This window comes from Miniopterus schreibersii (assembly GCF_964146895.1).
Source record: "Miniopterus schreibersii genome assembly, chromosome: 14".
Taxonomy (NCBI): domain Eukaryota; kingdom Metazoa; phylum Chordata; class Mammalia; order Chiroptera; family Miniopteridae; genus Miniopterus; species Miniopterus schreibersii.
Window position 1 is genome coordinate 12,243,760 of NC_138114.1, and position 27,935 is coordinate 12,271,694.

The following is a 27,935-nucleotide window of genomic DNA, read 5'->3' on the forward strand; positions in this document are numbered from 1 at the left end:
CCTGGACCCGGTGCTAGGAGAGGACATTGGAGGCCACATAGCCTGAGCCACCGGACCTGCTGCCATTTCTTCCTCATCTGTCCTCCAAAGTGACGTTTTGTCTCAGCTCAGACACCTCCAATGACAGGCGTCCATTACCCGCAGAGTAACCCACATTTTTTTTAGAGACATCTTGAATCTTTAGAAGTCTCTCTTCATGGTGGGTTGGGATCTTCCTTCTGTGTCTTTTCTGGGATTTCTAGGACACATCTGTTTCATTTGCCCCAAATCTCAGTTTTAAGGGAAACTGTGAACAGTGACCGCATTTCCCCCAAGACCCCTCTGGAACAAACGGACCCCACCCAGGCCTGTCTCCGCAGTGGTGGTGGCCACAGAAAGGCCCCAACATCTGGAGAGGGGCTCTGGAGAGGCCCTCAGGGCAGGCACCTTGGAGCAACAAATGAGTTTCTTCCCCGAAAGCATTGGCCCATCTCCAGGTCAGCTGCAGTTTACTGCTCAGAAACAAATGGCCTTGGTCACAGGGAGGAGCCCCAGTTCCCTCGTGGACGTGTTTATTTGGAGGATGTGATCTCCCAGACACGCAAACACTCTGCCTACCTCCTACCCCAGCAGCTCCCCCAGGAGCCGTGAAGTGTCTGGCCACATGCTCCATAGCTGTAGTTTCTAAGGTGCAGGCTGCTCCCCCCCGGCCACACTCATCTAGGCTCCACACTCAGCCCCAGCCCTGACCCCAGATGTCTGCAAAGGGTGAGGTGTACACGACAATGGAAGGCGTCCGAGCCGGAGTCTGAAGTCCTTCAGTGAATGTTGCTCCTCTGGGAAGGCTGACTTTGCCTCTCAGAGCCTCAGTTTCCTTTATCGGAAAAGCAGGGAAAGAACTCATTTGCCAAGGTGCTGTGGGACTGTGAATGCCGGGCATACACTGGGTTCTTAACAGGTGTGTGAATTAGGATGCTCTGTGGGTGAAGGCCTCCCTTGATGTCCCCAATGATCAGAATCTGTTGAGATGGTTACTAACCTTTCGTTGCAGTAACCCTGCAACTTTGAAGGCACCAGGTGGAACTCTTCTGTCATGGAAACACGTCTGAACTCCTGCCTTCCTCCAAGATGCCCTCACATATCCACCAGACAGGGCAGTGTTTTCAAATGTCCCAATCTCCAACTTTTAGAGACCCTATAGAAGACATATGTAGTTCTGTCTTCCCTCCTTCTTCTTGGGAACTGTCCTAGTCCCATTCATATGTCTATAGAGGGGCACCCTGCTGGATTACTACCCATAGCTGGGTCTCCGTTGACCTCATGTCCTTCCCCATGACCTAAGTTGGGCTAAACAGAGCTCTCTGATTCTTCACATTGGAAGTGAAAGAATCCTTCCTTCTCCAAGGTGTGTAGATCTGCAGCTGTCGGCAGCCATGTGGAAACAAAGCCGGCACAGAGAGAGGGGGGAACAAATGACACAGCACGTTGGAGTCCATGGGTCAGGTGTTCTTCAGCCTGTCTGTCCCACTGCTTAGCGGCACAAACCATCCGTAGCATACAAGGGAATGGCCCATTTCCCCCAGCCTCGTCTGCATCCAGCTGATTGACATGGGAATCTATCCAGAAGCAGGAATGGTCCGACTGGATTGCATATATCTTAGAACTGGAGCATAGAGTGTCAGGATCAGATATTAGCCAGCCCTGAGCTCTAGAGGTAAACACCAGCCTTTGGGGGCAGTCATGTGGATTTTTGACATAAGCAGAGATAGAGCTTGGAGCAGAGGCAAGAGGGGGGCTGGGGGAGGGGCTGCCTTGGTTCCTGGCAGCTTTCTCGTCTTGTTTTCACTCCCCCAGTCCTGCTCTGCCTGCCCTCAGACATCACGAACTTCTTCTCCATCTATCTGATAAACCTTTCCTTTTGCTCAAGCTGCTTTGAAAGGGCTCCTTGTCGGAGCCCCCACGCTTGTTTCCTTGACACAGCCCAAGATGGAGCAACAAACAAGAGTCTGTGTCCACCAATAGGGGGCGCTGGAGAATGGGTCTCTACACGACTTGAGACTTGACACTGGGCTCTTTAAAAAGCCTTGAGATATACAGTAGTTCCCCCTACCTGTGATTTTGCTTTCTGCTGTTTCAGTTACCTGTGGTAACTGAAGTCAGAAATATTACATGGAAAATTCCAGAAATAAACCATTTGTAAGTTTTAAGTTGCACACCATTCTGAGTTGCTTGATGAAATCTAGTACCACCCAGTTCTGTCCCGTCAGGGACATGAGTCACCCTTTTGTCCAGTGTCTCCACACCATGTGTGCTACCTGGTAGCCCGTTAGTCATTTAGTAGTCATCTTGGTTATCAGATTGACTGGCGGGGTATCTCAGTGCTTGTGTTCAAGTCACCCTTCTTTTGCTTCATAATGTCTCCAAAGTGCAAGAGTCGTGATGCTGGCAATTTGGATATGCCAGAGAGAAGCTGTAAAGTTACTCCTTCAAGTGAAAAGTCATGTGCGTACAGGAAAACACATAGTACGTATAGGGTTCGGTACTATCCACGGTTTCAGGCACCCACTGGGGGTCTTAGATTGTATCCCCCACGGATAAGGGTGGGCTACTGTAATTCACATGCATCAGTTCATCCATTTAGAGCGTACACTTCAGAGTTTTTTAGTGTAGTCCCCGAGTTGTGCAATCATCACCACTAATTCCAGAGCAATTACATCATTATGAAAGGAAACCCCACACCCATTTTTTCACTGCTCTCCCCAGCCCCTGGGAACCCCTAAACTGCTTCTCTCTCTCTCTCTCTCGATAGATAGATGATAGATAGATAGATAGATAGATAGATAGATAGATAGATGATAGATAGATGATAGATAGATAGATAGATAGATAGATAGATAGATAGATAGATAGATAGATGATAGATAGATGATAGATAGATAGATAGATAGATAGATAGATAGATAGATAGATAGATAGATAGATGATAGATAGATGATAGATAGATAGATAGATGATAGATAGATAGATAGATAGATAGATAGATAGATAGATAGATAGATAGATAGATAGATAGATGATAGATAGATGATAGATAGATAGATAGATTTGCTTATCCTGGACATTTCATGTAAATGGAGTCATACACAATGAGGCATTTGGCATGTGGCTTTTTTCACGTAGTGGAACGTTTTTAAGGTTTACGCTGCAGCCTGGGTCATTACTTCGTTTCGTGGCTGAGCGATATTCACATTTTGCTTATCCATTCATCGGCTGATGGACATTTTGGTTGTTTCCACTTCTGGGCCACTGTGCACAGTGCTGCTATGAACACGTGCGCACGAATATTTGCTTGAGGACCTGCTTTCAATTCTTTTGGGCATATGCCGAGGAGTCGAATTGGTCGGTCATATGGTAATTCCAGGTTTAACCTTTTGAGGAACCGTCAAAGCTGCTACATCTTACATTTCCACCACCAGTTTCTCCACCTCCCCCACCAGTGCTCGTAATTTTCTTTTAAAAAGAAAAATAACCGTCTTAGTGGCTGTGGAGTAGTATCACCCTGTGGTTTTGATTTGCACTTCCCTGGTGACTAATGATGTTGAACATATTCTCATGGGCTTATTGGCCATTTGTATGTCTTCTTTTTTTGAAAATTTGTATTATTTTTTTTAAAAAAATATCTTTAATGTCTTCTTTTGAGAAATATCTATTCAGATCCTTTGTCAACTTTCAAAAATTGATTATTTGTCTCTTTATTAATGAGTTGCAACAGTTCGTTACATATTCTGAATACAAATTTCTTATCAGATATATGATTTGTGAATATTTTCTTCTATTCTATTGGTTTTCCTTTCACTTTCTTAATAGTGCCCTTTAAAACACAAAAATTTTAAATTTTTATGAAGTCCAATGTATGTATTTTACTTGTTACTTATGCTTTTGGGGGCATATGTAAGAATATTCAGTCTTTAACCTTAAGATCACATTCCTCCCTCCTGTGGAGTTCTGAATTCTGCCTGACGTTTGCGAATGTCCTTTCTATCACTCAGATCTTCAGCAAGTCTCCCTGTCTGAAATTACAAATTCCCAGGGCTGTGGCCAACTCTGAAAAACTAGTCCACGCTGTGAAACTAATTAAAGCTTTGGTTGCAATAATGACCCAGTGATCAGTAAGTTCTTCTTCAGGTCTAACCACATATTGCAGAACAAATCCATTTCCCCTTCACAGGTTCTGAGGGGACTTTGATGTGAAGGCCCCGCAAAAAGGGGAGACACTTAAACCCAATGGGGGGGTCAGCAGTGACTGACCTGCTCGGAGCTTGTCCACCAGCAGCAAGGATTTCCACTGAGCCTGGCTTCCCACCAAGCCAAGGGCAGCAGTTTGTGCTGGGACAGTGGTGGGGGCCTTTCCCACTCCAAGAGAAAAAACTGCGCTGCCTGGGCAAGACCCAGTCTCTAGCACCGGCAGCTCTGGCTGAGGGTGGGAACGTGGGCAAGGCAGCCAGGCGCAGGACACAAGGAAGGTGCTGCTCAGCTCCTCGTCTCCAGAGACACTTTCTGGCTGCAGTTTTTTGGGGTCCGCTCTGCCCTGTGGGAAGCTTGTCTTGGGGGATCTTCCCAGGTTCTGCCAGGGCAAGCCAGCCCTGAATAAGGCGTACGTACCTCCTGCCAGTGGACAGGGACCACGACTGACTGGCTCCAGTTCCCAGGCTGCCCACACTCACAGACTTCTGCAGGACTCACTAGCACATTCCCATCCAGTCATGTTGAGACCTCCCACTGTGTGCCTGTGCCACCCCAGGCCCTCACCCAGGCCCTCAGAGCTTGGCCTGGCAGAGCTGGGCTTTGGGTGGGAGTCCAACGTCCCTGCTAAACTCAGAGGCCCCGGAAAGAGCCTGGGTTTGGGTGTTAAACCAGTTTGTATGTTAAATTATCATTTAATTCGAGTGTGATTTGGGTAAGTCGCTTAACACCTTCAAATGTTTGTCCCACAAATGGAGAAGTGATGCCACTGATGTTGCAAGGTGGCTCTGAGAGCAAATGATGTGAGGCCTATAAGGGTCTAATGTCCGATAGGATGGGCTTGATAGGTGGAAGGTACTGTAATCAGTTACTACAGAGCCAGCTTGCAGACCTGGTCTTGCTTTAATCCCTTCTTTAATCTCCTAAATGGGCACCTCAGCCCTGCTCTCTCTCCTGAAGCCTTGAATATCCAGCTCCTCTCAGGCCTGTCCACCTGGAGCCTCAGGGTCCCCAGCTCGCCATGCTCGCTCTTAACTCCTATCGCCTCCTGAAAACTTGCTTTTCTTCCCATGTTCACAGTCTCAGAAAGACCTGACCATCCAGCCAGTGACCCAAGCCAGGAAGCTGGGCGGCATCCTAGAGCTTCGCCCTTCCCCATTCCCCATGTCCGCTAGGTCACCAAACCCTCTTGGACGTCTTCTGGTTGCATCCTGCCCTGTCCCACGGCCCATGTGCAGCGGGGGACCCCGTCAGTTTCCCAGGACATTGCAACATCACATACTCCCTCTCTGTGTCTTTCTAGGGCCTCTTTTACCAACTCCAGCAGGCTTTTAACTCCCTCACTTCCCCAGATTGCTCTCGAAGATCTCCAGTGCCTTCCACCAAGCCCACCGGCTGCGTCTGACCCCGTGGACTTCTCCTCATCCTGAGAGGTCATCTTCCCTTGTCTCCAGGACGCTTCTTTTGCCTGATTGCTCTCCTAACCGTTGGGCTGCATCCCCTCAGCCTCCCTTACTGGTTCACTCTCATCTTGCTGCTTCTAACTGTTGGTGCTCCTTGAATCTCATTTCTTTCTTTCTTTTTTTTTTTTAACCTTTAAAAGGCAGCATTTAAAAGACAGCATCATACAAACTCCATATATTTTCCAAGATCAACTGTACAAATAATGGTTTCTTTCCTTTTTCCTGTAAAAAAAGAATGTATATGCTTAGGTTTCTGAGTATTTAATATATCTTTATTGATTTCAGGGAAAGGAAGGGAGAGGGAGGGAGAGACACACACACATCAATGATGAGAGAGTTATTGATCGGCTGCCTCCTACACGCCCCCACTGGGGATCAAGCCCGCAACCCAGGCATGTGCCCTGACTGGGAATTTCCTGAATCCTAGGTTGATGCTCAACCACTGAGCCACCCAGCCGGGCTGGAGCTCATTTCTTAACTCCTATTTTCTACCTATACTTACTCCCTGGGTGATCTCTCCTGTCCCATGGATTTCAATACCCTCTCTATGCTGATGATTCCCAGCTCTAGTCCAGATCGGTCTCTTTCATTTATATCTCTACCTGCCTACTTGATATCTCCGTTAGAATGTCAAACAGACATCTCAAAGGAACCATATCCAAAACTGAGCTCCTAATCTTTCCCACAGACCGATTCTTCTGCCGTCTGTCTTTCCCGTTTGTTAATGGCAGCTCTATTTTCCCAGTCGCTCAGGTAAAAACACTTAGTATTATCTCTCACACTCCACAAGAAATCTATCAAGAAGTTTTGCCAGCTTTACTTTCAGAATATATCCACCACCTCGCCAGCTAACAGGCTGGTCCCAGCCACTATCACCTTGTGCCTGCATTACCACCGTGGCTTCCAACCAGTGCCCATGCTTCTGCACTACCCTACTTCTAAGCATAATTCAGATCATGTCACTCCACTTGTAACCCTCCAGTGCCCCTCCATATCACACCCAATAAAAGCCACACTCCTTGCAATGACCATGAGGCTCTGTGTGGGCCCTCATTTCCCCTATAAACCTTACTGTCTTCTACTTTAAGACAGTCCTGGGTCTTATTCATTCAGGTCCTCGCTTGCCACCTCCTCAGAGAGGCCTACCCTGGTTGCCCCATCTACAACATCAACTGCTGGCTTTTCTAATTTGTTTTTCTCTACTTGGCACTTATCCTCCTAACAAGTTATTTGTTTTACTTATTTACTTGTTGTGATGGCTAATTATGGGTGTCAATTTGAATGGGTGCCCAGATACTTGTAAAATGTTATTCTGGGTATGTCTGGGAGGGTGTTTCTGGATGAGATTAATATTTGAATCAGTTGACCGAAGAAAGCAGATTGCCTTCCCCTATGCCGGTGGCCTCACCCAATCCGTTGAAGGCTTGAATAGAATAAAAGGCTAAGTAAGTAAGAATTCTCTCTCTCTCTGCTGGGACACTGGTCTTCTCCTGCCTTCAGACTCAGGTGTGGACTGGATATAGACATAGGTAGACATAGATATAGGGATATAAATATCTCCTATTGGTTCTGCTCCTCTGGAGAACCTAACACACTTGTGTATTATCTAAATTCCTTCACAAAAATGTAAGCTTGCTGACAGCAAAGGTTTTTGTGTGTTTGGAGACTATTTTACATCCAGTACCTAGAACAGGGCCTGCACGAAGTGGGTACTCAGTAAAGTTTTGGTGAATGAACAGTTCCTCTGGTCTCTGCTCATTAGGCCCACCCCAGGCGATGCTCCACGCTGAGGCCAAGGCATCCTGTGGCGGGCACACGGCACACACTCACTCACGCCCTGTCTTCATCCAAGAACTGAGTGGCCTCAGGCCGTGCGGTTGTCTGAAGTTGTCCAGCAGCCCCTGACAGTACAGGCCAACGCAGAGAAGGCTGGTGATGGATTAATCTACACTGGAAATTTTCTAGGCAGGTGAGATGCCAGGTCAATGGGACCAGTGGAGTGCCCACAAGAATGATAGACAAGATGTCCCAGGACACGTAAGGCGTATGAGGAAAGACGAAAAATAGGAGTAAGAGAAGGTGGGGGTGACATTGGAAGGAGAAGGGTTATGGGCACAAAGAGAGGTTGCATTTTCACTGTCAGAGGGGGGTTGATTCAAGTGACTGGAGTGCGGTGGCGATGATGTCCCTGGAAATGAGGCCGTCAAGGACCTGAGAGGGCAGGGTGGTGATGAACCATCGTATCATTTCCCATCCACTTCTTGAAGTGAAAGGAGGCTTCATTAATTTATTTTTTTAATACTCACCTGAGGATGTTTTTTTGCATTGCTCTTCAGAGGCAGAGAGAGAGCGAGAGAGAGAGCGAGAAAGAGAGATTGGTTGGAGGCATCATTAACTTAGAATCTACACAGGAATGACTGGCATGAGCCTGGACCATCCCGAGTAAACCGGGACATAGTCATCTTAACACTAGGCACTCAGGCTGATGGCAGGCCTCAGGACAGAGGAAGGCAGTGCCCTGGGGTGATTCGCAGGGACTGAGGGGCATGCAGGCAGCAGGGCACAGAGCAGGGAAGCGGCAGGCCAGGCTCACCCGGGGGAGAGCCCTGCGATGGAGAGTAGACACAGACCCACTTCCAGGCCCGGTGGGTTACAAGCTAGATATTGAGATTTGTTCAAGCTCACACACCAGTCACACTCTTTTGGACTTTTCCAAATATTCATTTGCAGCCTCATAACTTCCCTGAGAGCGATCACCTGTGCTTCCCGTTTTCAGAAAGTGAAACCTCGGCAGAGTGTGGTTTAGGTGGCTGACCCAGGGCAAACCAAGGAAACCCCTGCAGTAGGGGTGCCACCTAAGATACAAGGCGCCCAGTTAAAGCAGAATTTCAGATAAACGACAAATAGTTTTTTAGTATAAGTATGTCCCCAAATATTGCACAGAGAGGTACTAATACTAAAAAAAAACCTCATTGTTTATGTGAAATTCAAATTTACCAGGGCAACCTTGTGTTTGCATGTTTTTTGTTTTGTTTTGCTAAATCTGGCAATCCAGAAGGAAGGGTAGTAGACCAGAATGGCAGTGTGGATTAAGGAGCCTTGTTAGTGGCCCAGGAGGCTGGGAGAGCAGGGCCAGATCTGAATGTGGCTGAGAGAAGAGAGTCAGCCAGAGGAGGTGGTTAGCGTGGGAAAACGACTCTAAACCTATAGTCAGCTGTGGACACCAGTGCCAGTGGAGTGAATGCGAACAGCTTTCTGACACTGGCTCACATCAGGCAGAGCCTTGGAGCCCACAAAGGGCACTCCCATCTGTTATTTTATTGGCTCCTCCAGCTCTGGGAAGTAGGCAGAGCACAGATCCCTAAGCCTAGAGCTCTAGCCAGGCCTCAGAGGTCCAGGGAGGTTTCATTGAGGTTCTGGAGTTGGAGTCACAAAGGAAGGGGTCTTAGGAAAGGGCACCAGCTCCCACAGGAGCCATGGCAAACCCTACACCAGGCCCTGGAGAGCATGGTGCCACTAAGGGAGCAGGGAGGGGGCAGGGGCAGGGCACTCAGCCAGAGAGAGCCAGCTTGGAGAGAGAGGGAGAGGCTGGGAGAAGATAAATGACCAAAGCTCGGGATCCACTAGTAAATCATTAGCTTTTGCTGGAACACAGAAGCTGTGAACTGTTTCATAAAATAATGAAATTAAATAAAAAATAAAATACAATAAAGCAAAATAAAATGGCACAATTAAAAACACTAAAAGTTGTCCACCCCTCTGATAAAGGTTCAGGAAAGCCTGAGGTGGCCTCAGGAACAAAACCTTTGGTTGCAGACTGGGGAGCCCAGGGCCAGCAAGGGACAGTGGTGTCAGGCAGCTGACACCCTCAGTGACCTTATGGCGTCTCTTATCTCTCTGGGCCTCACTTTCCTCTGCCCTAAAGCCCCGGGGTGAGCTGAAGAGGGATTCACAGTGAGGGATCTTCAGAGGAGCTCTGGAGACCTTCAAACTAGTTTCCAATTGTCAGGAGACAATGAGTGTTGCCCCAGGTGCTGGGGTCAGTTCGTTCATTCGCCAGCATAAACCGATGCCCTCCTGTGTCCCAGGCAGCTCGCCTGTGCTAGGCAAGGCCTCTGCCTTCATGAGACCTACATCCTGGGGTGTGTTTGGTGGCGTGAGGGAAGACACGATAAATAGGTGAACAAATAAACAGGGAGGGACGGAAGTGTGAGTAGAAGCCTGAGTATCTGTGTAGCCAGGCAAATACTTGGGGCCGAGTGGCCAGGCAGTGGAGCTGGCTGGTACAAAGGTCCTCAAGGGCAACCAAGCCGAGGGCGCTAGAAGAACAGAAAGAAGGCCAGTGGCTAGAAGGAAAGCGGGTGAAGTGAGAGGGAGGGGCAGGCTCTGCAGGCTGTCCGTGCTCAGGGTAAGCACTCGTTTTGAGCGTAGTGGGAGCTATTTGAGAGTTTTGAGCAGCATTGTCATAGCATCTGTCATAGATATTTAAGAAGTACATACTGAGGATACTGTGCTAAGTGAAATAAGCCAGGCTCAGAAGGACAAATACTACATGATACCACTAACTCATAGGAGCAGAGAGTGGAACAGTGATTGCCAGAGCTGGGAGGAGGGGAAGCAGGGAGGTATTAGTTGAAGGGTGTAAATTTTCAGGAAGACAAGATGACTGAAGATCTACTGTACAGCAAGGTGCCTATAGTTCACAATATTGTATTATATGCTTCAAATATGCTAAGAGGGTAGATCTTAGGTTCAGTGTTCTTATCGCTCTCTCTCTTTCACACACACACAAACACACACAACAGAAAAAAAAGAAGAGAAAAAGAAAGAAATGTTATATCATGATGAGGTACACCAGGGATGTATACGTGTATGTTTTTTATAAATGAAACAAAAGTCTCACAAAACAATCGATATTTAGTGCAATGTATTCTGATAGTCTCAATTCTTCTATTTCAATAAAATAAAAATCGGGCCACTACCCACTACATTGATTTCACAACCCGCTCATTGATTGTAGCTTATATGTTGCACTGCTTTTAGAATATCACTCTGGCCCTGGGTGTAGAATATATTTCGGGATTGAGAGTGGAGGGAGGCAGGAGAAGCAGCAGGGAGAGCAGTGAGGAGGGTGTTGCACAGATCCAGGCGCAAGAGGAGAGAGGACCGGCCTGGGCTGTTGGAGGTGAGTACAGGAGCTGGTGGGCAGATCCGGGATATGCATCTTAGAGGCAGCACGGCTGGGACTTATTAGTGAATCAGATGCAAAGGGAGAGAGAGGAGGAATTAATAATGACTTGCTTTGGGGTTTGGGTTTCCGGGGAACAGTAGTGCTGATTGCTGACGTGGGTTACCTGGGGAAGGAGCAGATTGCAGGTCACCAAGAGTTCGGTCTGGGCCATGTCACTTTCATTCCTCTTCATAGTTTCTGTTCTACACTTAGAGTCAGCTCCAGAGAAAGTACGCAACAGGTAGAAAGCAGCTCCAGAGTGAAACGTTAAGGCAAAACAAAAAACTCAGTTAAAATATCTACTCAGGGAGTACTCTGTGCCCGGCAGTGTTAAGAGCGTTACACATATCCATTCAGTTCTCAAGATAATGCTGTGAAATAGGTTCATTATTTTCATTTTACAGAAGAGGCACAGAGAGGTTACTTTACTTGTCTTTAGTCACACAGCGAATACGTTCCAGAGCTGAGATTTAAACTAGGTCAGCCTGATGGCAAAATATAGCTCTGTCAAGGAAAGAGCTACTCCATCGCGGGAGAAGAATGCATCTTCACTTGGAAAATGACCACATTATATTGCAGAGTTGAAAAGTAAAAGCAGGATCCAGGTCATAAGCAGTGCATGCAATTTTTGACGTTTTGCGGTAAAAATTATGTATGTATATATGCACAGAGAAAAGACTAGAATGATGCATATAACAGAGCTAACATTGGTTATTACTGTCTGGTGGGATTACAGGTGCTTTAATTTTTTTTTACAAAAAATGTCTTTATTGATTTCACCAGTGTCAATGCTGCTATTGATTTCAGAGAGAAGAAGGGAGAGGGAGAGAGAGAGATAGAAACGGCAATGGTGAGAGAGTCATTGATGGGCTGCCTCCTGCACGCCCCGCACTGAGGATCGAGCCCGCAACCCGGGCACGTGCCCTGACCGGGAATCAAACCGCAATCTCCTGGATCCTAGGTCGATGCTCAACCACTTTGCCACGCCAGCCGGGCAGTAGTGGAGATAGTTGAATAGCAGCATTGACACTGGTGACCAGTTAGTAATAGCTGACATCTGTTACATGAGTGCTTACTATGACTGTATGTTATCATTGTCAAAAATTTACACCACCACCTGGCTGGCATGGTTCAGTGGTTGAGCATCGACCAAGGATCAGGAGATTGCGGTTTGATACCGGGTCAGGGCACATGCCTGGGTTGCAGGTTCGATCCCCAGTGGGCGGCGTGCAGGAGGCAGCCCATCAATGACTCTCTCATCATTGATGTTTCCATCTCTCTCTTTCCCTCTCCCTTCTTCTCTCTGAAATCAATAAAGACATTTTTTTGTAAAAAAAAAAAGAATTTGTTTTAAAAATAGGAAACAAAGACAGTGGTCTGTGCATCTAGTGTGTGTGATATGGGCACACGGGACAAGTGAGTTGTGTGTTGTGGTGGAATCCTCAGAAGACCTGGACTCTCACCTCAGGACTACCTGTGACCCACTGCGTAGCCTTGGTCAGATCTCGAGCCCTCTTGGACCACAGGTTCCTTGGAGGAGGGTCTTAGGGAAAGCACCTAGGAGCAGAGGTGTCCTGGGTAATGTTTAGCAACCAGCTCGCAAAAAACAATTCTTGATTTGTAACATTAGCTGATTTTTGTGGTATCAATACTGCCACCAGTTTCACATTTGTGCTTAAGTGACAAACATAGGCTGGGAAGGGATGCGGGGCAGCCTTTCTACCATGAATAAAGTACATAAATCACTGCAAGAGCGTAGATAACAGCAAAACATAACCAAACCATCAGGATGCGATGGATTTTGAGTATTTATTATCTTTGTTTAAAATATAATTTATTTCATGGTAATCTTATATAATTTAATTTTTAATAATGACTGTATTTAACAACTAGCTGACAAAATCCCTAAACATTTAGCAATAGGCTTTTATGAATCCAGCACACCACTGCCTAGGAGTGTTTTGGGCTCAGACAGGCTGAAGGTCCAAGATTAAGGATCTATGAGCCCACTGGGGCCACTGAAGGTGAGAACTGGGCCCAGCCCCTGGTCCTTGGCCCCACAGGCGTCTTGGCCTGAGTCACAGTCTCCGGAAGGAGAGAAAGGAAGGGGCATAGGAGAGAAGGACTCCAACGGGGAGACAAGCAGCAGGAAGGGCTGGCGGCATCAGTGCAATCTTCAGAGCTGTTTTTCACTGTCTTATCAAAGGCAGAGGCCAGGGAAAACAATACCTCTGACTTAATATCACTTCTTGAGCCGACAGGAAAACCCCCCGACTGTGGGTCTGTGATGAGTTGGTGAATCTGGGTGGGCCCGGAATCCTTTCCCAGCCCCAAGCTCTCATGCCTGTCCGCTTCTGCTTTCCATCTTCCAGCACAGTGATTACAGCTTCCCCTTCTCTGAAGTGGCCTCATGTGCCAGGTCCTGGAGACATCGGAGGGAGTAGCTGCCTTCCTTCACTGTGAAGACCACAGCTGAAGCACAGCCAGCCTTCTGGTTCCTTGGCTTCAGGTGTCCTGCACAGATGCTAACTGTTCTCCAAGCCACTTCACTTCGGGAGCTGTGTAGGTGCGGAGCATATCACCTCCCTTTAGCAGATTTGGAAACTGAGGTCCAGGGAGGTCAGGAAGCCTGCGGTATTGTCAACAGAAGTAACTGCACACACATTTGTCCAGATAAAAATGAACTCAAGTGTTGGGGAGGGTGTGGAGCCACAGGACCTGTTGTGCTAGAAATCACTTAGGTGTCCATTGTAAAGATGAACAATCACATATTCCACAGTGCAGCAAGTGTGTGTCAGGAAAGTCCTGGCCACATTGCTGCAGAACCATCAAGAGGAGAGTGGGTGAATGAACTGTGCTGTAGTCACACATGGGATAGAGCACAGCTATCTAAATGACTGAATTATAGTGGCGTACCTCACTATGATTAACATTTAGCAATACTATATTAAGTGAAATAAGTGAGTCACAAAGATGTCAAAGACCATGATGCTCTTTTAATAAAGTTAAACAACAAATTAAAGATATATACTTTTAGAATACATATATATAAGACAAACTATATACATTGGGAAGCAAGAGAAGGGTTCCACGTGGTGATTCTCTCTGGTTGGGGGAGCCTGGGGAATTGACTAGAGACTGACCTCATAGGTAGATATGCTCTTGTCAAAGTCTGAGTTTTTATGTTGGCTGGTTTGCCCACAGGGACTTATTATATTAATAAACAAACAATTAAGCAAAAATATTACTAACCAGGGATTATGGCTAATGGCATTCTATGACCCTGGGCTAAAAGAGAGGGAGAAGGTTGGTATTGGAAACCAGAAGACTTGGCTGCTGCTACCATGTAGTTTTCAGAGGGGCAACTCAAAAATCACAGAACCAGAAGCCATTGTAATTTTCCTCTTCTTGAGCATCAGCTTTCATACAGATAAAGTGAGTTTTTTGGACCAGATTGTCTTTGAGCCACTCTATTAGCTGAGCTAGAGCAGGCTCTGCTGCTGTAACAAATAAGCCCAATCTCAGTGGCTGACCACCAGAAGGCTTGTTTCTAGCTCACTCTGCAGTCTGAGAGGCTTCGTGTCAGCTTTCCTGCAATGCTGACTTAGAGGTCTGGGTCTGCTATACTGGAGTCTTTCACTGCCCCCCCCCAATAGGAGATTGAAAATGTGGAGAACCCACACCTTCTCTTGCTGCCTCACTAGAGACACAATATTTCTATGCACCCTCCTCTGGCTGAGAACAGGTCCCATGGTCCCAGCCCAACTGCAAGGGAGGCTGGGAAACAGAGCGAACAGTAGCTCTAGCTGCAACAGTCCCTGCATTTCTACAATCCCCTGAGTCCCTGGACCAGACTTGACAGTCTCCTGTCTCTGAGTTTAATTCATTTATTCATTCATTAAGTCGACAGAGGGCCTGATCTGATCCAGCACTGGGCCAGAGCAGTGGTGCTGGGAGGGAAGGGCATGAGAAGGGAGGACTGACCACTTCACAAACATCATAATACCATATGGACACCCCATAGTTGAGAATAAAAGAAAGAGTATCTAATGGGTGCATGTGAGAGTGGATATCAGAGTTATGATGACAAAAGTCTTCTTTGAGAAAGTAATTTTTTCAATGGGGTCTTCAAGGGTGACAGGAGACTGCCGGGAAAACTGAAAAAGGAGACCCTTCCTGGCAGGGAACAGCATATGCAAAGGCATGGAGTTGAGGAAGGCCTTGCTTGAGTGGGAAAAGGCCAGATGTTTCATTTCATTAGAGGGTAGGAGTACACATGCGGTGTTGGGGTTGGAGGGTAGGTGGTACCTGCAATCAGGGTAGAAAGGTGGTCAGGAGTCAGGGGACAAAGGGCTGAATGTCATGACCAGTAGGTGTTTGGACTTTATCCAATGGGCAGCCATGGAAAGATTCTAAGCAGGCAAGGAAGACCAAGAGGTCACCAAGGACAATTTCCACTCCTTCCAAAGTTTCTGTTAGCCAGCTTCTCTGCCATTCTTTGATTTCAGTAAGACTTTTCCCAATGTAGGGAGCTCTGCATACTCAACTTTAGGTGCCACCTATACAAGATTTGAGGCCACTGGAGTTGAGAGCAACCTCTTTTCTAATCTGCACAGTCACTGCATAGGTTAGAAAGTATCCTGGGAGGGTGCACAGAAGTCAGGGATGGTAAATTCTTTTCATCTTCTGGGCCAACTCCACCGTTAGTGGCAACACAGATGGTTGTGATGAGAAGGAATCTGGTGGCCTGGGAAGGAGCTCTGCACTCGGTGATTTGTGTCCTGGGGAGGAGATGGGCAGTGGCGCTTGCAGGGAGAGGATTTGCCATTTTGCTATCACTGCTGTAAACCGACACCTTCTGTGTCAACAGGCCCAAAGGAACCCAGTGCCCAGTCCTGGCCAGAGGAGAGGGAACCTCAGCCGCCCAGTGTGTCCTTTGCTGTTTACTCCTGAGGCATGGACTGTAGGCAAGTTCAAGAGGGTTAGGGATTCCTTTGTATTATAAACCGCTATACGATGTGGTTTAGAGACACAGCAGCATTGATCTGCACAGGACTGTGAAGCCCCCACTTCTTCTGCTCATCTCTGCCGGCCTTTCAAGTGCAAATTGGAAGCTGATTCCCCCACGAAGATCTGCTTGCTCTTCCTTCTAAAGTTTCTCCTGCTTCTCTGAAGTCAAGGCTCTTGTTTGAAACTCCACCAAACACCTATCAGACCTGTTGCCTGGGCAACTTCAGGGGCAGACACTTCCTTACATGCACCCTGCTCCTCCCAACCACCACTCTAGATAAATTGAATATTACTTTTACTGAAATTATTGATACTATGCTTTCCTGCCACTTGACTCTATTCACAGCTAGCAAAGCACCTTCCTGTTCGCGCCTTCATCTGACCCCATCAGCCCCTAACTGAGAAAGCTGAGGTTTACAGAAAGGGAGGGGACTTGCCTAAGGCCAAGCAGCCAGATTTCTTTTCTCCAAATCCTGTCTTCTCTCCATTGCCTCATTCTGGAGACCACAGGGTGGACAGAGTCACCAGAAGGGAAGGGGACAGGGACTCAAGCCTCACCTGGGAGTTCCCTCCCACCTGCAGTTCTGAGGACCGTGCTGCCACATCAGGAGACTGCCAGACCAGGACCAGTGAGGGGAGTTAGGATGCGGAGTGGATTAAGAGCAGATGGCTTAGCCATCAGGCTTCCTGGGTGATCCTGGGCAAGTCCCTTTCCTTCTCTGGCCATGGCACCTCCTCCTCTGCAAAGCGAAGACTTGGGCTAGGACCTCTAACATTTTAAATGCAAGGCTTTTTAATATGTATGTGATGGGGAATGGGGAGGCATGGAGTGTGACTATGGCCCAGTCTTCTGGGCCTGGTACCCAGGCCTCTGATGCCCATGGGGTCACCCTCACCCATTGCCCTGCCCCCATTCTACAGGAGGTGTTGTCTCAGGGAATCCAGCTGCGGAGCTGACCTCAGGTCAATCAGCTGTTATCCAGGCAAACCGCCAGTCAGTTGCTCAAATTTATTGATCACCCACTGGGTACAGAGCCCACGTGTTAAGCAGGTGTACTGTGGGCAAGGGGAGGGAGAAAAGTACACCACCAAAGGAGCCATCCAGTCTTCAAAGGGGAGCATAATCTGGTCATCTGGTTATCTAACCATCGACCTAGCAAACAGTTTTGGGTTATTTACTATGGATGCACCAGGCCTTGTGTAGGGGGTGGATGTGGTGGGGGTTGTGAAAGGGAAAGAGGCCATCAGCCTGGTCACCAGGTATGACAAGCACCCTCACAGCAACAAATCACTCTGAAGGACAGGGAACCCAGGCCACATGTCTCTCTAAGCAGGTGCCAGACTCATAGTCTCAGGCTGAGAACCAGGACAGAAGGGTTTTGTGTGGCCAGCACTTTAGTCCACAAGCTTCGTCACTACCTGTTTACCGCCTTATACCTGGTGGTACCTGCCTGACCTCTAAAGCAATTTGAATTTGCAACCCATACTAGGACTTCTTCAAACTAACAGGACTACCCTTGCCCAGAAGAAGATTGGGAGGCAGAGACCGAGAGCTCTAGCTGGAGGTGGGTGCCTCAGGGGCTCCTCTGGCCTCCCCAGCTACCTGCTGGTACAATTGGAAGATGTCCCCTCTCTCAACAGCAGTTTTCTCTGTAAATCCAAGGAAAGTCTAGATCAGTGGTTCCAAATTCTATCCACCACCATGGCCCGCCCCAATCCTCAAAGATAGTAGCAGAGTTCCAGAGATGACCCCAAATATTTTCAAGAGTAAAATGGTTATCACACATATTCCTAACAAATGTGTACCTTGCCTTTAAACAAATAGGTTTAACCCTTTTAAAATATAAAGGGCATCATATAGATGTTTCTCTGATAAATAAAAATGTTAAGATATGATTGGTATTTGAGCTATGGTTTGAATCAATAATTGCAAATCACTTGATAGACAAAATCTTTAAAAACATGATCAAATAAGACAGGAAAAAAATCGAAGGAGTTCTTGATTAGTGACATGGTGGCAAAGAGCTTCACTGGCCAACACCAAAGTCCTTCCATGTCCAAGTACCCACAGAGGTGGGTGGATGCAGGTCCTGGGAGAAGTCCTGGTGGAAGGGGGTGGCAAGGACCTGACTTTTATGGGATATATTCTGATTACCAAGCTCAAACTGGTAAACTCACAAACATCCTGACATAGGATGGAGGCTGCCCCATTTTACAGGTTCACTCTTAGAGGCTAGGTGCCACCCTGAGGTTACTTGGCTGGAAGGTGGCAGAGCTGGCACTTGGACTCTGGTGGAATGGCACCAGAACCAGGTTTCAGGTGGGAGAGGTGACTCGGCCACCTCCAGGAGCTTTGACTAGGTCCCTGGCTCCGGTGCAGCGCAGGCAGCGGGTGGCTGCCCCAGGGTGACAGGGCTCCAGGGCTGGGGGTGAGTCCCGTGGGGACGGGGGCTCGCTCCAGGCACACTTGGACTAGCTGGGTGTCCTGGGTGGAGGTGGCCGTCGTCTTCCGAGCTTCCTCGGACCCATCTGGTGTCTTGGCAACTCGCAGGGCACCGCGGATCCGGGGGAGAGGAAAGGGGCGAGAAGCGAGGCTGCCCCAGAGCAGAAACAGGAGAGGGGGAGAGGGAGGGGGGAAGGCGAGGGAAGGGGGCGGGGAGCCCTTCCTGGGGCAGGAACCCGGGCCCCCCTTGGCAGCGCTGGCCCGCAAAGCGATTCTGCAGATGGAAGGAATTAAGTGGGAGGGGGAGGGTCCTACGGTGATAGCGAGGGGAAGGAGGGAGAAGTGTGTGTGAGTGTGTGTGTGTGAGTGTGCGTGACTGTGTATGTGTGTGAGTGTGTGTGTGTGCGTGAGTGACTGTGTGAGTGTGTGTATGTGTGTGTGAAAGTGTGTGTGTATGTGTGAGTGTGTGAATGTGTGTGTATGTATGTGTGAGTGTGTGTGTGTGAGTGCGTGTGTGAGTGTGTGAGTGACTGTGTGTATGAGTGTGTGTATGAGTGCGTGTGTGAGTGTGTGTGAGTGCGTGTGTGAGTGTGTGTATGAGTGTGTGTGTATGAGTGCGTGTGTGTGAGTGCGTGTGTGTGTGAGTGTGTGAGTGTGAGTGACTGTGTGTGTATGAGTGTGTGTATGAGTGCGTGTGTGAGTGTGCGTGTGTGAGTGTGTGTATGTGAGTGTGTGAGTGTGCGTGTGTGAGTGTGTGTATGTGAGTGTGTGAGTGTGCGTGTGTGAGTGTGTATGTGAGTGTGCGTGTGTGTGTATGAGTGCGTGTGTGTATGTGAGTGTGTGAGTGTGTAAATGTGAGTGTGTGAGTGTGTGTGTGTGAGTGTGTGAGTGTGCGTGTGTGAGTGTGTGTATGTGAGTGTGTGAGTGCGTGTGTGAGTGTGTATGTGAGTGTGCGTGTGTGTGTATGAGTGCGTGTGTGAGTGTGCGTGTGTGAGTGTGTGTATGTGAGTGTGTGAGTGTGCGTGTGTGAGTGTGTATGTGAGTGTGCGTGTGTGTGTATGAGTGCGTGTGTGTATGTGAGTGTGTGAGTGTGTAAATGTGAGTGTGTGAGTATGTGTGTGTGCGCGCGCCCCGGAGGAGAAGACGAGACAGACGCGTCAGACTCGACGGAAATGGAAAAGCCGGAGAGACACACAGGGACAGCCACGGAGAAGCGGACAGCAAGGAGGGACGGGAGGTATCGGTGTGAGAGAGAAGGCAGCGCGAGAAAGGTGGGGAGACAGAGAAGGAGAACCGAGTGAAAGGAAGAATTGGAGAGGATCTGGAAAGGACGGGACGGGAGAGAGCCGGGGGCAGAGCTAGACCAGCGCGCTGGCCCGGGCCGCGCCGAGCTCCCGCGGGCGCCGCGGGACAGCGGGAGCGGGGGGCGGGGCCTGGGAGGGGCCGCCGCGGACCTAGAAGAGCCGGGTTCCCCCTCGCCCCGCCCTGCTGCTTCATATTCAGGGAGACAGCCAATGGGGGCGAGGAGGCGCCAGAGGGGCGCGGCCTCCGCGGGCCCCACCCAGGGAGCGGTCGCCGACGGGGTCAGCGCTGAGGCAGATAGCGGATCCCCGCGCGGAGCGGGGGGCGGCGCGAAGTGGGCGGGCCCAAAAGTTTCCTGCCCAACTTTCGCTGCCTCCTTCCTCCGCCCGCGCGCTCTGCGGCCGCAGTCGGGGGGAGGCGGCGGCGGCGGCGGCGGCGGCGGCGGCGGCTGCGGGCAGCGCGCGGGGCGCAGGGCGCGGGGCGCGGGGCGATAGCCGTCGGGGCTCCGGCGGCGGGCAGTGGGCGCAGGCTCCCCGGTGCCCGCCCCTCCGCTGGAGGTGGGGGGCGCGAGCGGGCTGCCGGGGAGGGGCCGGCACCGCCGCCGCAAAATGAGCCTGCTGTCGGCCATCGACACGAGCGCCTCGGTGTACCAGCCGGCCCAGCTGCTCAACTGGGTCTACCTGTCGCTGCAGGACACGCACCAGGCGAGCGCCTTCGATGCCTTCCGGCCCGAGCCGCCCGCCGGCGCTGCGCCCCCAGAGCTGGCCTTCGGCAAGGGCCGCCCGGAGCAGCTGGGCTCGCCCCTGCACTCCAGCTATCTCAACAGCTTCTTCCAGCTGCAGCGCGGAGAGGTGGGTGCCCCTACGCGCCCCCGCCCTCCGGCCACCGAGCGGGGCCCTTTCCTATCTGCCCCGCTCCCCCTGGCCTGGCCCGGCTCCGTATTGCCCGGCCCTGCTTGGCTTCGCTCGGCTCAGCTCTGCCAAACTCGCTGCCCGAAGTCCCCGGGGCGCCGGGAGCGCGTCACCTCCCGGCAGAGCCCAGCCGGGAGCTGCCCGGGCGCGGGCGGGGCTCTCCCGCCCCCTTTCCCAGCCCCGGGCGCGCGGCTCGAAGGGGACTGGGGGGGCGGGGGGAGCGGCTGGGAGGGGGCTCCGGATTCTCTCCAGACAGCCCGGGCGCGGCCGGGGCGGGGAGCCTCTTGCAGCCCTAACCCCATCCGCGTCTTGGCCACCGCTAGCTGGGACCCAGAGTGAAGATTCCGCTCCGAGCTCCTCTGGAGGGGCCTCAAATCTTTTTCTCTCTCGACCTCGGTGGTTTTTCGACCCGAAGGGCACCCTGGGGAGCGGTGACTCGCCCAGAGGGCTTTTCCTGCTGTTCCCACACTGGGACCCCCAGATACCTCCTCCAGCTGCTCGCCCTCCCCCAGCCGCATAGGAAGTGGTTTTTGAGGGCTTGACCCCACAGACTGCGCTGTCCCCCGCCCTCCCAGCCTGGAAGGAAATGAAAGGGAAATCCTCTTGAGCTCTTGGGAGGGGGGCTAGTAGGGGGAGAGGCTCCAGCTGCCAGCGCCTTCTCCAGAAACCTGGGCCGGCTGCTTGCAAAGTCTGCTCTTGGGTGGATTCAGTTACAACGTCGGAGGGGCAGTGCATCTTCCCCAGCTAGATAAACACACAGATTGCCAGCAACTCCCAGCCCTTGTGAGGGTCTTCCGAGGCTTCCTATATACTACTCCTCTCTACTGGACTCCCCCTCCTCCCCCACCCCCACTTACCCCTGCTTCGTCTGGGAACTGCAGACACCCTCTGTGGCCTTCACTCACTCCCCTCTAGCAGCTCTCTCTGTAAAAGTTCAGGAGGAGGGGGTGAGGGAGAGAGGGGTGAGGGAGAGGACACACAGGAGGGTCATTTTCCTTCTAGACTTGAGCACACCCGTCAGCTTTAGGAGAGCCAGAGGCCTGAACGTTTGTGGGAGAGAAGGCCTGTGTAGGCACCAGTGCACTCGGGATGAACAGTGAGACAGAGGGTCGCCCTTTCTGGCCCCATCATGCGTTCAACTCTGCCGTTATTGACTAGGGGAGACAAGGCCATGTAAAATGCTGGCCTCGGGGCTAGAGGTGGGCCAGCACCAGGCAGGCCGAGAGGACTGGTTGACCTGTGTTGGGCTGGTTGGGCACAGTTGAAGGAGAGGAGCGTGGAGAGGCAGCCTTTGGTGCCAGGAGAAAGAATTTGTATGCCAGAGCTCTTTGTAAATTGTAAAGCACTCTCCACACGAGGAATTATTCTTGGCTGGGAATCTTTCTTTCTTGTAAGAGACTTTGCTGCCTCTTCAGGGAACTGCCTTCAGGGATCAGTGACTTTGGGGGACGGTTTGTGGGGTCTGTCTTCAGTGCTTGGGTCATCTGTTACCAAACATTTGTTGAGCTCTGTGTGGGCCCCTGGGGATTCATTCACAGGCTCAGGGGCTCAGATTAGAAGACAGGACGATACAGGGCGAATGGTTTCATGATATCATGGGGGTCCTGTGGAAGCCCTAAGGGAGGAGGATGACTGCGACCCGCAGGCCAAGTGGGGGTCACTAATCAGCCCCTACTAGCCTTCCTCTGCCCCCACCCTGTGGTGGCCTTGTTCCCCATAGGTGAGTCTTTGCTGAGAGGGCCCTGGGAGTTTTTGGCCATCAGGAGTCCCCTGTGGGAGGAAGACGGTGGAAATTTCTGGCATCCAGGATCCCAGCTGGGTCTCAGTGAGACCTGCTTACTGTCACTTCACTGCTGCTTTCCTCAGTTTCTCCACAATGAGGCACATTCCTTTGCTGGGGCCCAAAAAGTCTCATGACCTGACTTTGGGGGAATGCCCCGGTCTCCAGGCCTCAGTGCACCTATCTGTTAAATGTAGTCTCTGCTGTTCCTTAGGATGGTGTGTGTGGGCTCTGAGAGTTGCACAAACAGGAGAGGATGTGCCTACAGATGGGCTGGGTTAGGGGATGTAACAGGAGCTCCCCTGTGCTCCTAGGCCAGTGGCTTCCTTGGATGGGCTTGCCTGCTGACTCCAGAAGGCTTTTCTGGCTTCGGGCTCACTCACTCTCACCTCCCAACCGCTTCGCCTCCTAAACCTTCTTGGAGCCCCAGCTGTGCTCCTGGGGACAGGCCTTTCCTGCATCCAGGACTTAGCTGGTGACCTAATGTAGCTCCAAAATAGCAACGAGCTGAGAAGGCAAGAAAAAATACTCCCCACCTGAATGCTACCAAGGGGCTGGTTGGAGAGGAAGCAGGTCGTGTGTGGACCAGAGGGGACTCTACGAAGGAACCCAGGGACCCAGGAGCGTCGCCATTCTGTGTGAGGCCTGGCAGGCCCGGTGGCAGTGCCTGCGAATGTGACTTGCATGCTGACCGCTGACCATGGCCTGTCTTCGCCAGTCTCTGTGCCAAGAGCCCACCCCCTCCTGCACCACCCTCAGGCTGCTCCCACCACAATAGCAAAACACCATGAATGCAGCTGGGATTTGGGCGGGGAGGGGGGGTTGAGGATATGGGGGCACAGAAGCCCATTGTGCCCCTGGAACCTCAGCTCTGGAAGCTGAAGATAAGCCAAGGGTTCTGAGTGGAACACTGGCCCTGGAAGCAAAGAGAGGGAGAGAGATGGCAGAGTTCATGGGCAAGTGCAGGAGCAAGCACCAGGAGGTGACTTGGATGCTTGGCAGGGCTCCTCAGCTTCTCAGCTTGTGGTGAGGGTGCCAGGCCAAAGCAGGCACAGGCCCTTTGTGCAGTCTTTTTAAAAGGCACCTGGGTCTAGAAACTGGGCCCTATGAACCCCGTTTCAAGTCATGATCTGTGACAACAACTATATGTCTTTGGAGAGAGACTCCTGAGTCCCTTGGCTTAGCACCATCACTCTCTCCAGGTACCCAAGGAAGGCAGCTCTTAGTGGGAGTGGGGGCTGGGAGTCGTGGAGTCTCCTCTGCCAAGTTTTGTTTGGAATTTAAATTCACAGCAGTGTGTGTCCTGTGGGATTCCACTTTGAGAAAAGTAGAGTTACCACCTTGTTGAGCATTAGCTCTTATGCCCCTCAGAGGGATGCCCAGAGACCCTCCTGGGTAGTCCCTGTTCAAGGGAAGGTGTGGCTGTGCCACTCCAGGTCAGATTAGAGCAGCCATTTTCTTTCCCTCTTCCTCCAGGGACAGGAGTGGCTTGAAGATATGGCGAAGTGATGCTTTGTGGGGTTGGGGGAAGCGCTTTGGGGGTCAAATGCGTTTGGAAAACATAGCATACTGTCCCTCCCTTGGAGAAACACAATGCCCTCTAGCACAGTAAAGGCTCTGAGAAGTCTTGCAGCACAAAACCTATTAACCTTTCTTCAATCCAACATTTTCTGTACCTATTTGGAGCACATTTTTGGCACACAACACCTACCAGTGTTTGTTGGAACATCTCCAAGCCCAGGAGACATTCCATGGAGGCAGACCTCTCCCTTGTTGGATAGTTCTAACCCTTAGGAGGCCCCTCCTGGAGCTGTGAACCCAGGGGCCATCCCCAGGTCTTCTGTAGCACTGAAGACCCCTCTTTACCACTCTGGCCTGCCCCTGGGAGATTTGAGAACAGCAGCAAACATGTCACAAGGCTTAACAGATAGGGCTTCAGCAATTCTTCATAGACAGGGCTCTTCGAACCTTAGGAGGAGCGACTGTGGGGCCTGTTTTAAAACGGCCCCAGGTCTGGCCCTGGCCAGTGTGGCTCAGTTGGTTGAGTGTAGTTCCATGCACCAAGAGGTTGCCAGGTCAGTTCCAGGTCTGGGCACATGCCCAGGTTTCAGGCTCAATCCCCAGAAGTATGTGGGAGGCAGCCGATCAATGTTTCTCTCTCATCAGTGTTTCTCTCTCTCACTCTTTTCCTTCCTCTCTCTCTAAAAATCAATAAAAACATATTCTTTAAAATAACTAACTAACTAACTAAATAAATAAAGGGCCCCGGGTCTTGACAGCCTTCTCAAGGTTTTGTTGTGTCTCTTGTGCCTATCCACAGCTATCGATGAGCCAGGGGGTCACATGCCCAGTGTGGATGTGTAGAACAAAGCCACATACCTGTGTGAGGATGGGAATTTGCCTCACTGGCACTAAGAGTGGGCTTCAGGAGCTGAATTTGTTCCCAGCAGCCTTTGCGGTCTGTGTGGGTGGGGTGGGGGTGCAGGCCCAGGTTCTGGGAGGAATGACCGCTCCAGCCCAGCCAGGGCTCCCTTTGGCACCGTTCCCCCCTCCCCTCCAGAAGCTGAGCTCTGACTCAAGCAAGGAGGACCGTCATCCAAGGGCCTGTTGGCTGAGGTGGCGCGACCCTCCCTCCATCAAATTAAGTTAAATGAGTGGGCCTAGCCTCAGAGAGGAGACCACACCTCAGGGACCTTTTGCGTCAGGTGGGAGTGAGGAAAGCAAGCAGCATTAGTAATTACTAATTAGCAGTGGCAGAGAGCCAGGTGCTGTCAGCACCAAGCGGAGGGCCCTGCGGAGAAGATGCCCTTGAGTAGCAGCCCCTTACTCTTGGGTAGTGCTTTCATCTTGGCCTCTCTTTCTTCAAAGCTCCCATTTACAGAAGAGGAAACAGGCCTGGCTAGTCCCCCAGTGAGTCAGTGGCAGAGCTAGATCTAGAACTCCTCTGTATTCCAGCTGCAGTTGTCTCTGTGGCTCATTCTGCTGGTCTCTGGGTTGGCTCGCACCTGGGTTATTCTGTGGGCCCCAGTTCTTCTAATGTTTCGTCCCTGATCCCAGATCTTTTGGGGAATGGTGGCATTGGTCATGGGCACTGGGTTCCCTGTGTGCCCCTGCTCCGGCCACTCCCCAGAAACCCAGCATGGACTCCATGGGATGTGAATCCAAGGGCAGCCTGGCTTGGGAGAGGCGGAGGAGACGGGCACTGAGTACTTCCCATACTTTTGTCTCCTCATAGCCTGTATGTAGCATCCCCATTGTCCAGATGGGGAAACTAAGGCTCTTCAAGAGTAGTATGAGCCTGGCTAGGCATGGTTCAGAGGTTGAGCATTGACCTAGGATCCAGGAGATCACGGTTCGATTCCCGGTCAGGGCACATGCCCGGGTTGTGGGCTTGATCCCCAGTTGGGGGCTTGCAGGAGGCAGCTGATCAATGATGCCTCTCTCATCATTGATGTTTCTATCTCCCTCTTTTTTCCTCTCTCTCTGAAATCAATAAAGATGTATTTTTTTAAAAAAAGAGGAGTATGAAACAGGAAATTGGTGGCAGACCCAAGGCTCCAGCCTAGGTCTCAGGATGCTTGGTGTGTGTGTGTGTGTGTGTGTGTGTGTGTGTGTGTGTGGTAGTGTATAATCTTTTATTCTGCCCTCCTCTGGCCATACTGGTCTACTTTGAGGTTTCTGAAAACATCAGGCAGTCCCACTCCTCAAAGCTTTTGCACTTGCTATCGCTTCTACCTAAAATGCTATTCCCTGCCCTTGTACAACTGAGACCCCAAATTACTTCTTTGTGGCACAAGCCCCTTCTCTGAGAGGCTTTACAAGGCTGTCATGAAGAGCACACCTCCACTAGCTTCTCTGTCCCTCCAGTTTCTGGACGTGACAGAAGGGTCATATGTGTGTCTGGTAAAGCATGTCTTACCAGTTGGTCTTGCCACGAAATATGCACTATATGTGTCTATCTCCATAGCCCTGTTGTTAGCACTCCGAGAGTAGGCATCTTGGCTTTTTCCACTTTGCAGTCCTAGCATCCTATGCTTAGTCAGTGCCCAGGACATACTAGGTGCTCAGTTAACGTTTACTGGGTGGATGCATGGGAGGAAGACTTGAGCTGAAACTTCTCTTTTCCTGCTCCAGACTTGTGACTGTGTGAACACTCTCCTCAGTTTCTTAGCCTCTTGTTTTATCTCACAGAAGGAATGTTTACGGAATCCTGATTAATTGGAAAGAGGTGACTTGGGGGATGGTGAAGCCTTGTCCCTAGAGCAGTTGCAGCAGAAACTTAGGTATGCTAATGATTCCTGGCCTTCTTTGGTTGTGGACCTCTGACAATCTGAATCTCTCCTTACCACAATGCACAGAGCACAGCACACACGCACACACATGGCTGTGCATGATTTCAAGGGGATCATGACACCCTCATGTCAACAATGGAGTCCTAAACTAGGCCCCCTGCTATCGAGGCTGCAAGCCTCAGTGATACCGCAGACTGAAGAAATATTAGGGTCCCTTCTAGTTCTCAGATTCTGACTCATGCCTTCTGCTTTCATTCAGTGAATACTTTCTAGAAGCAAGAGGCAGCCTGGTCCCCAGCGCCGAAGCTCTAGCTGGGCAGGGGCTTATGGCTGTGAAACGTGAGCACCTGTCACGTGATTGCTGACTTGGGCGGGAGTAGGAGGAGCTGAGTGGGGAGAGGGTCTCCCCTGTGCCCCCTGTGCCTGGTCCTGCTGCCACTGCTCCTCCATCTCCTACCAGAAAGAACAAGGACTGCTTATTTAAATTAGAATGTCTCATTGAGCACTGTCTGTGTTTGGAGAATTGTGCTTTGCAGGTCCTGGGAGAATGGACCTCCAGGAGGCAACGGTGCCCTTGGAGGTCCTGGGTGAAGGGTTGCCTGGGTGAAGCCGCCAGCTCTGCCACCTTCCTGACCTATAGGTCAGCTCTGGACCGTGGAAACCAACGGGAGCAGGGCCGGGGTCTGCCCACCGCTAGGGAAACCTTCCTCCAGGTGGGGCTTCATTTCCCCGTTGGTCAGCTCCTTGCCTTCACAGCGGTTGTCTCCCCGTCTCCCGGAGCCCAGCCCACGCCCGCCTCTGCTGGTGTGTACAGGGTGGGTGCGTGCCTGCATGCGTGCGCTTGACTCTGGGGCTGGAGCCCCAGATAAACACTAAGGGTAGAAGAAGTGCAGATCCCTTGGAGAAGGGATGGAGTCATTTGTGAGATGAATGGTTTCTTGTCTCAAAGAGAGAAATGTGGGCGTGTATGTGTGTGCAAGTGTGCGTGTGTGCATGCGTGGGCATGTGTCTGTGTGGGGGATAGAGGGGAAACTTGGGATATGAAAGCAGTTGTTCAGCTGGTGAAAGAACCCCCACATAGCTGGGGACTGGCATTGGAGGTCCCCCCCGCCCGGGTCCATCTCAGCCTGTGGGGCAGGGCTCATTATCTGCTTCTGCCAGGCCCCCTCGGACACTGCCTTTCTCATCCCCTTGCCCACCTCCATGCCCTTCCCTGCAGGGGCTGCTCCCGTGTCCACCAGCAGTCGCTGTCTCTGTTCTGCACCGGTCTCTTCTCCTCTAGT

General features: G+C 50.8%; 1 protein-coding gene across 2 annotated transcripts in view; it reads left to right on the forward strand.

Moving 5' to 3' along the window:
* Positions 1-20,074: 20,074 nt before the first annotated feature.
* Positions 20,075-27,935, forward strand: part of ZCCHC24 (zinc finger CCHC-type containing 24) — a 58,101-nt gene continuing 50,240 nt past the window's right edge. The window contains exon 1 of one of the 2 annotated variants that reach the window (XM_081157406.1): positions 20,075-20,520. In XM_081157406.1, coding sequence (XP_081013532.1) covers positions 20,278-20,520 — 243 coding nt within the window. In that variant the 5' untranslated portion in view covers positions 20,075-20,277. The remainder of the gene's footprint in view (positions 20,521-27,935) is intronic. The other variant, XM_081157407.1, reaches the window with a different exon arrangement.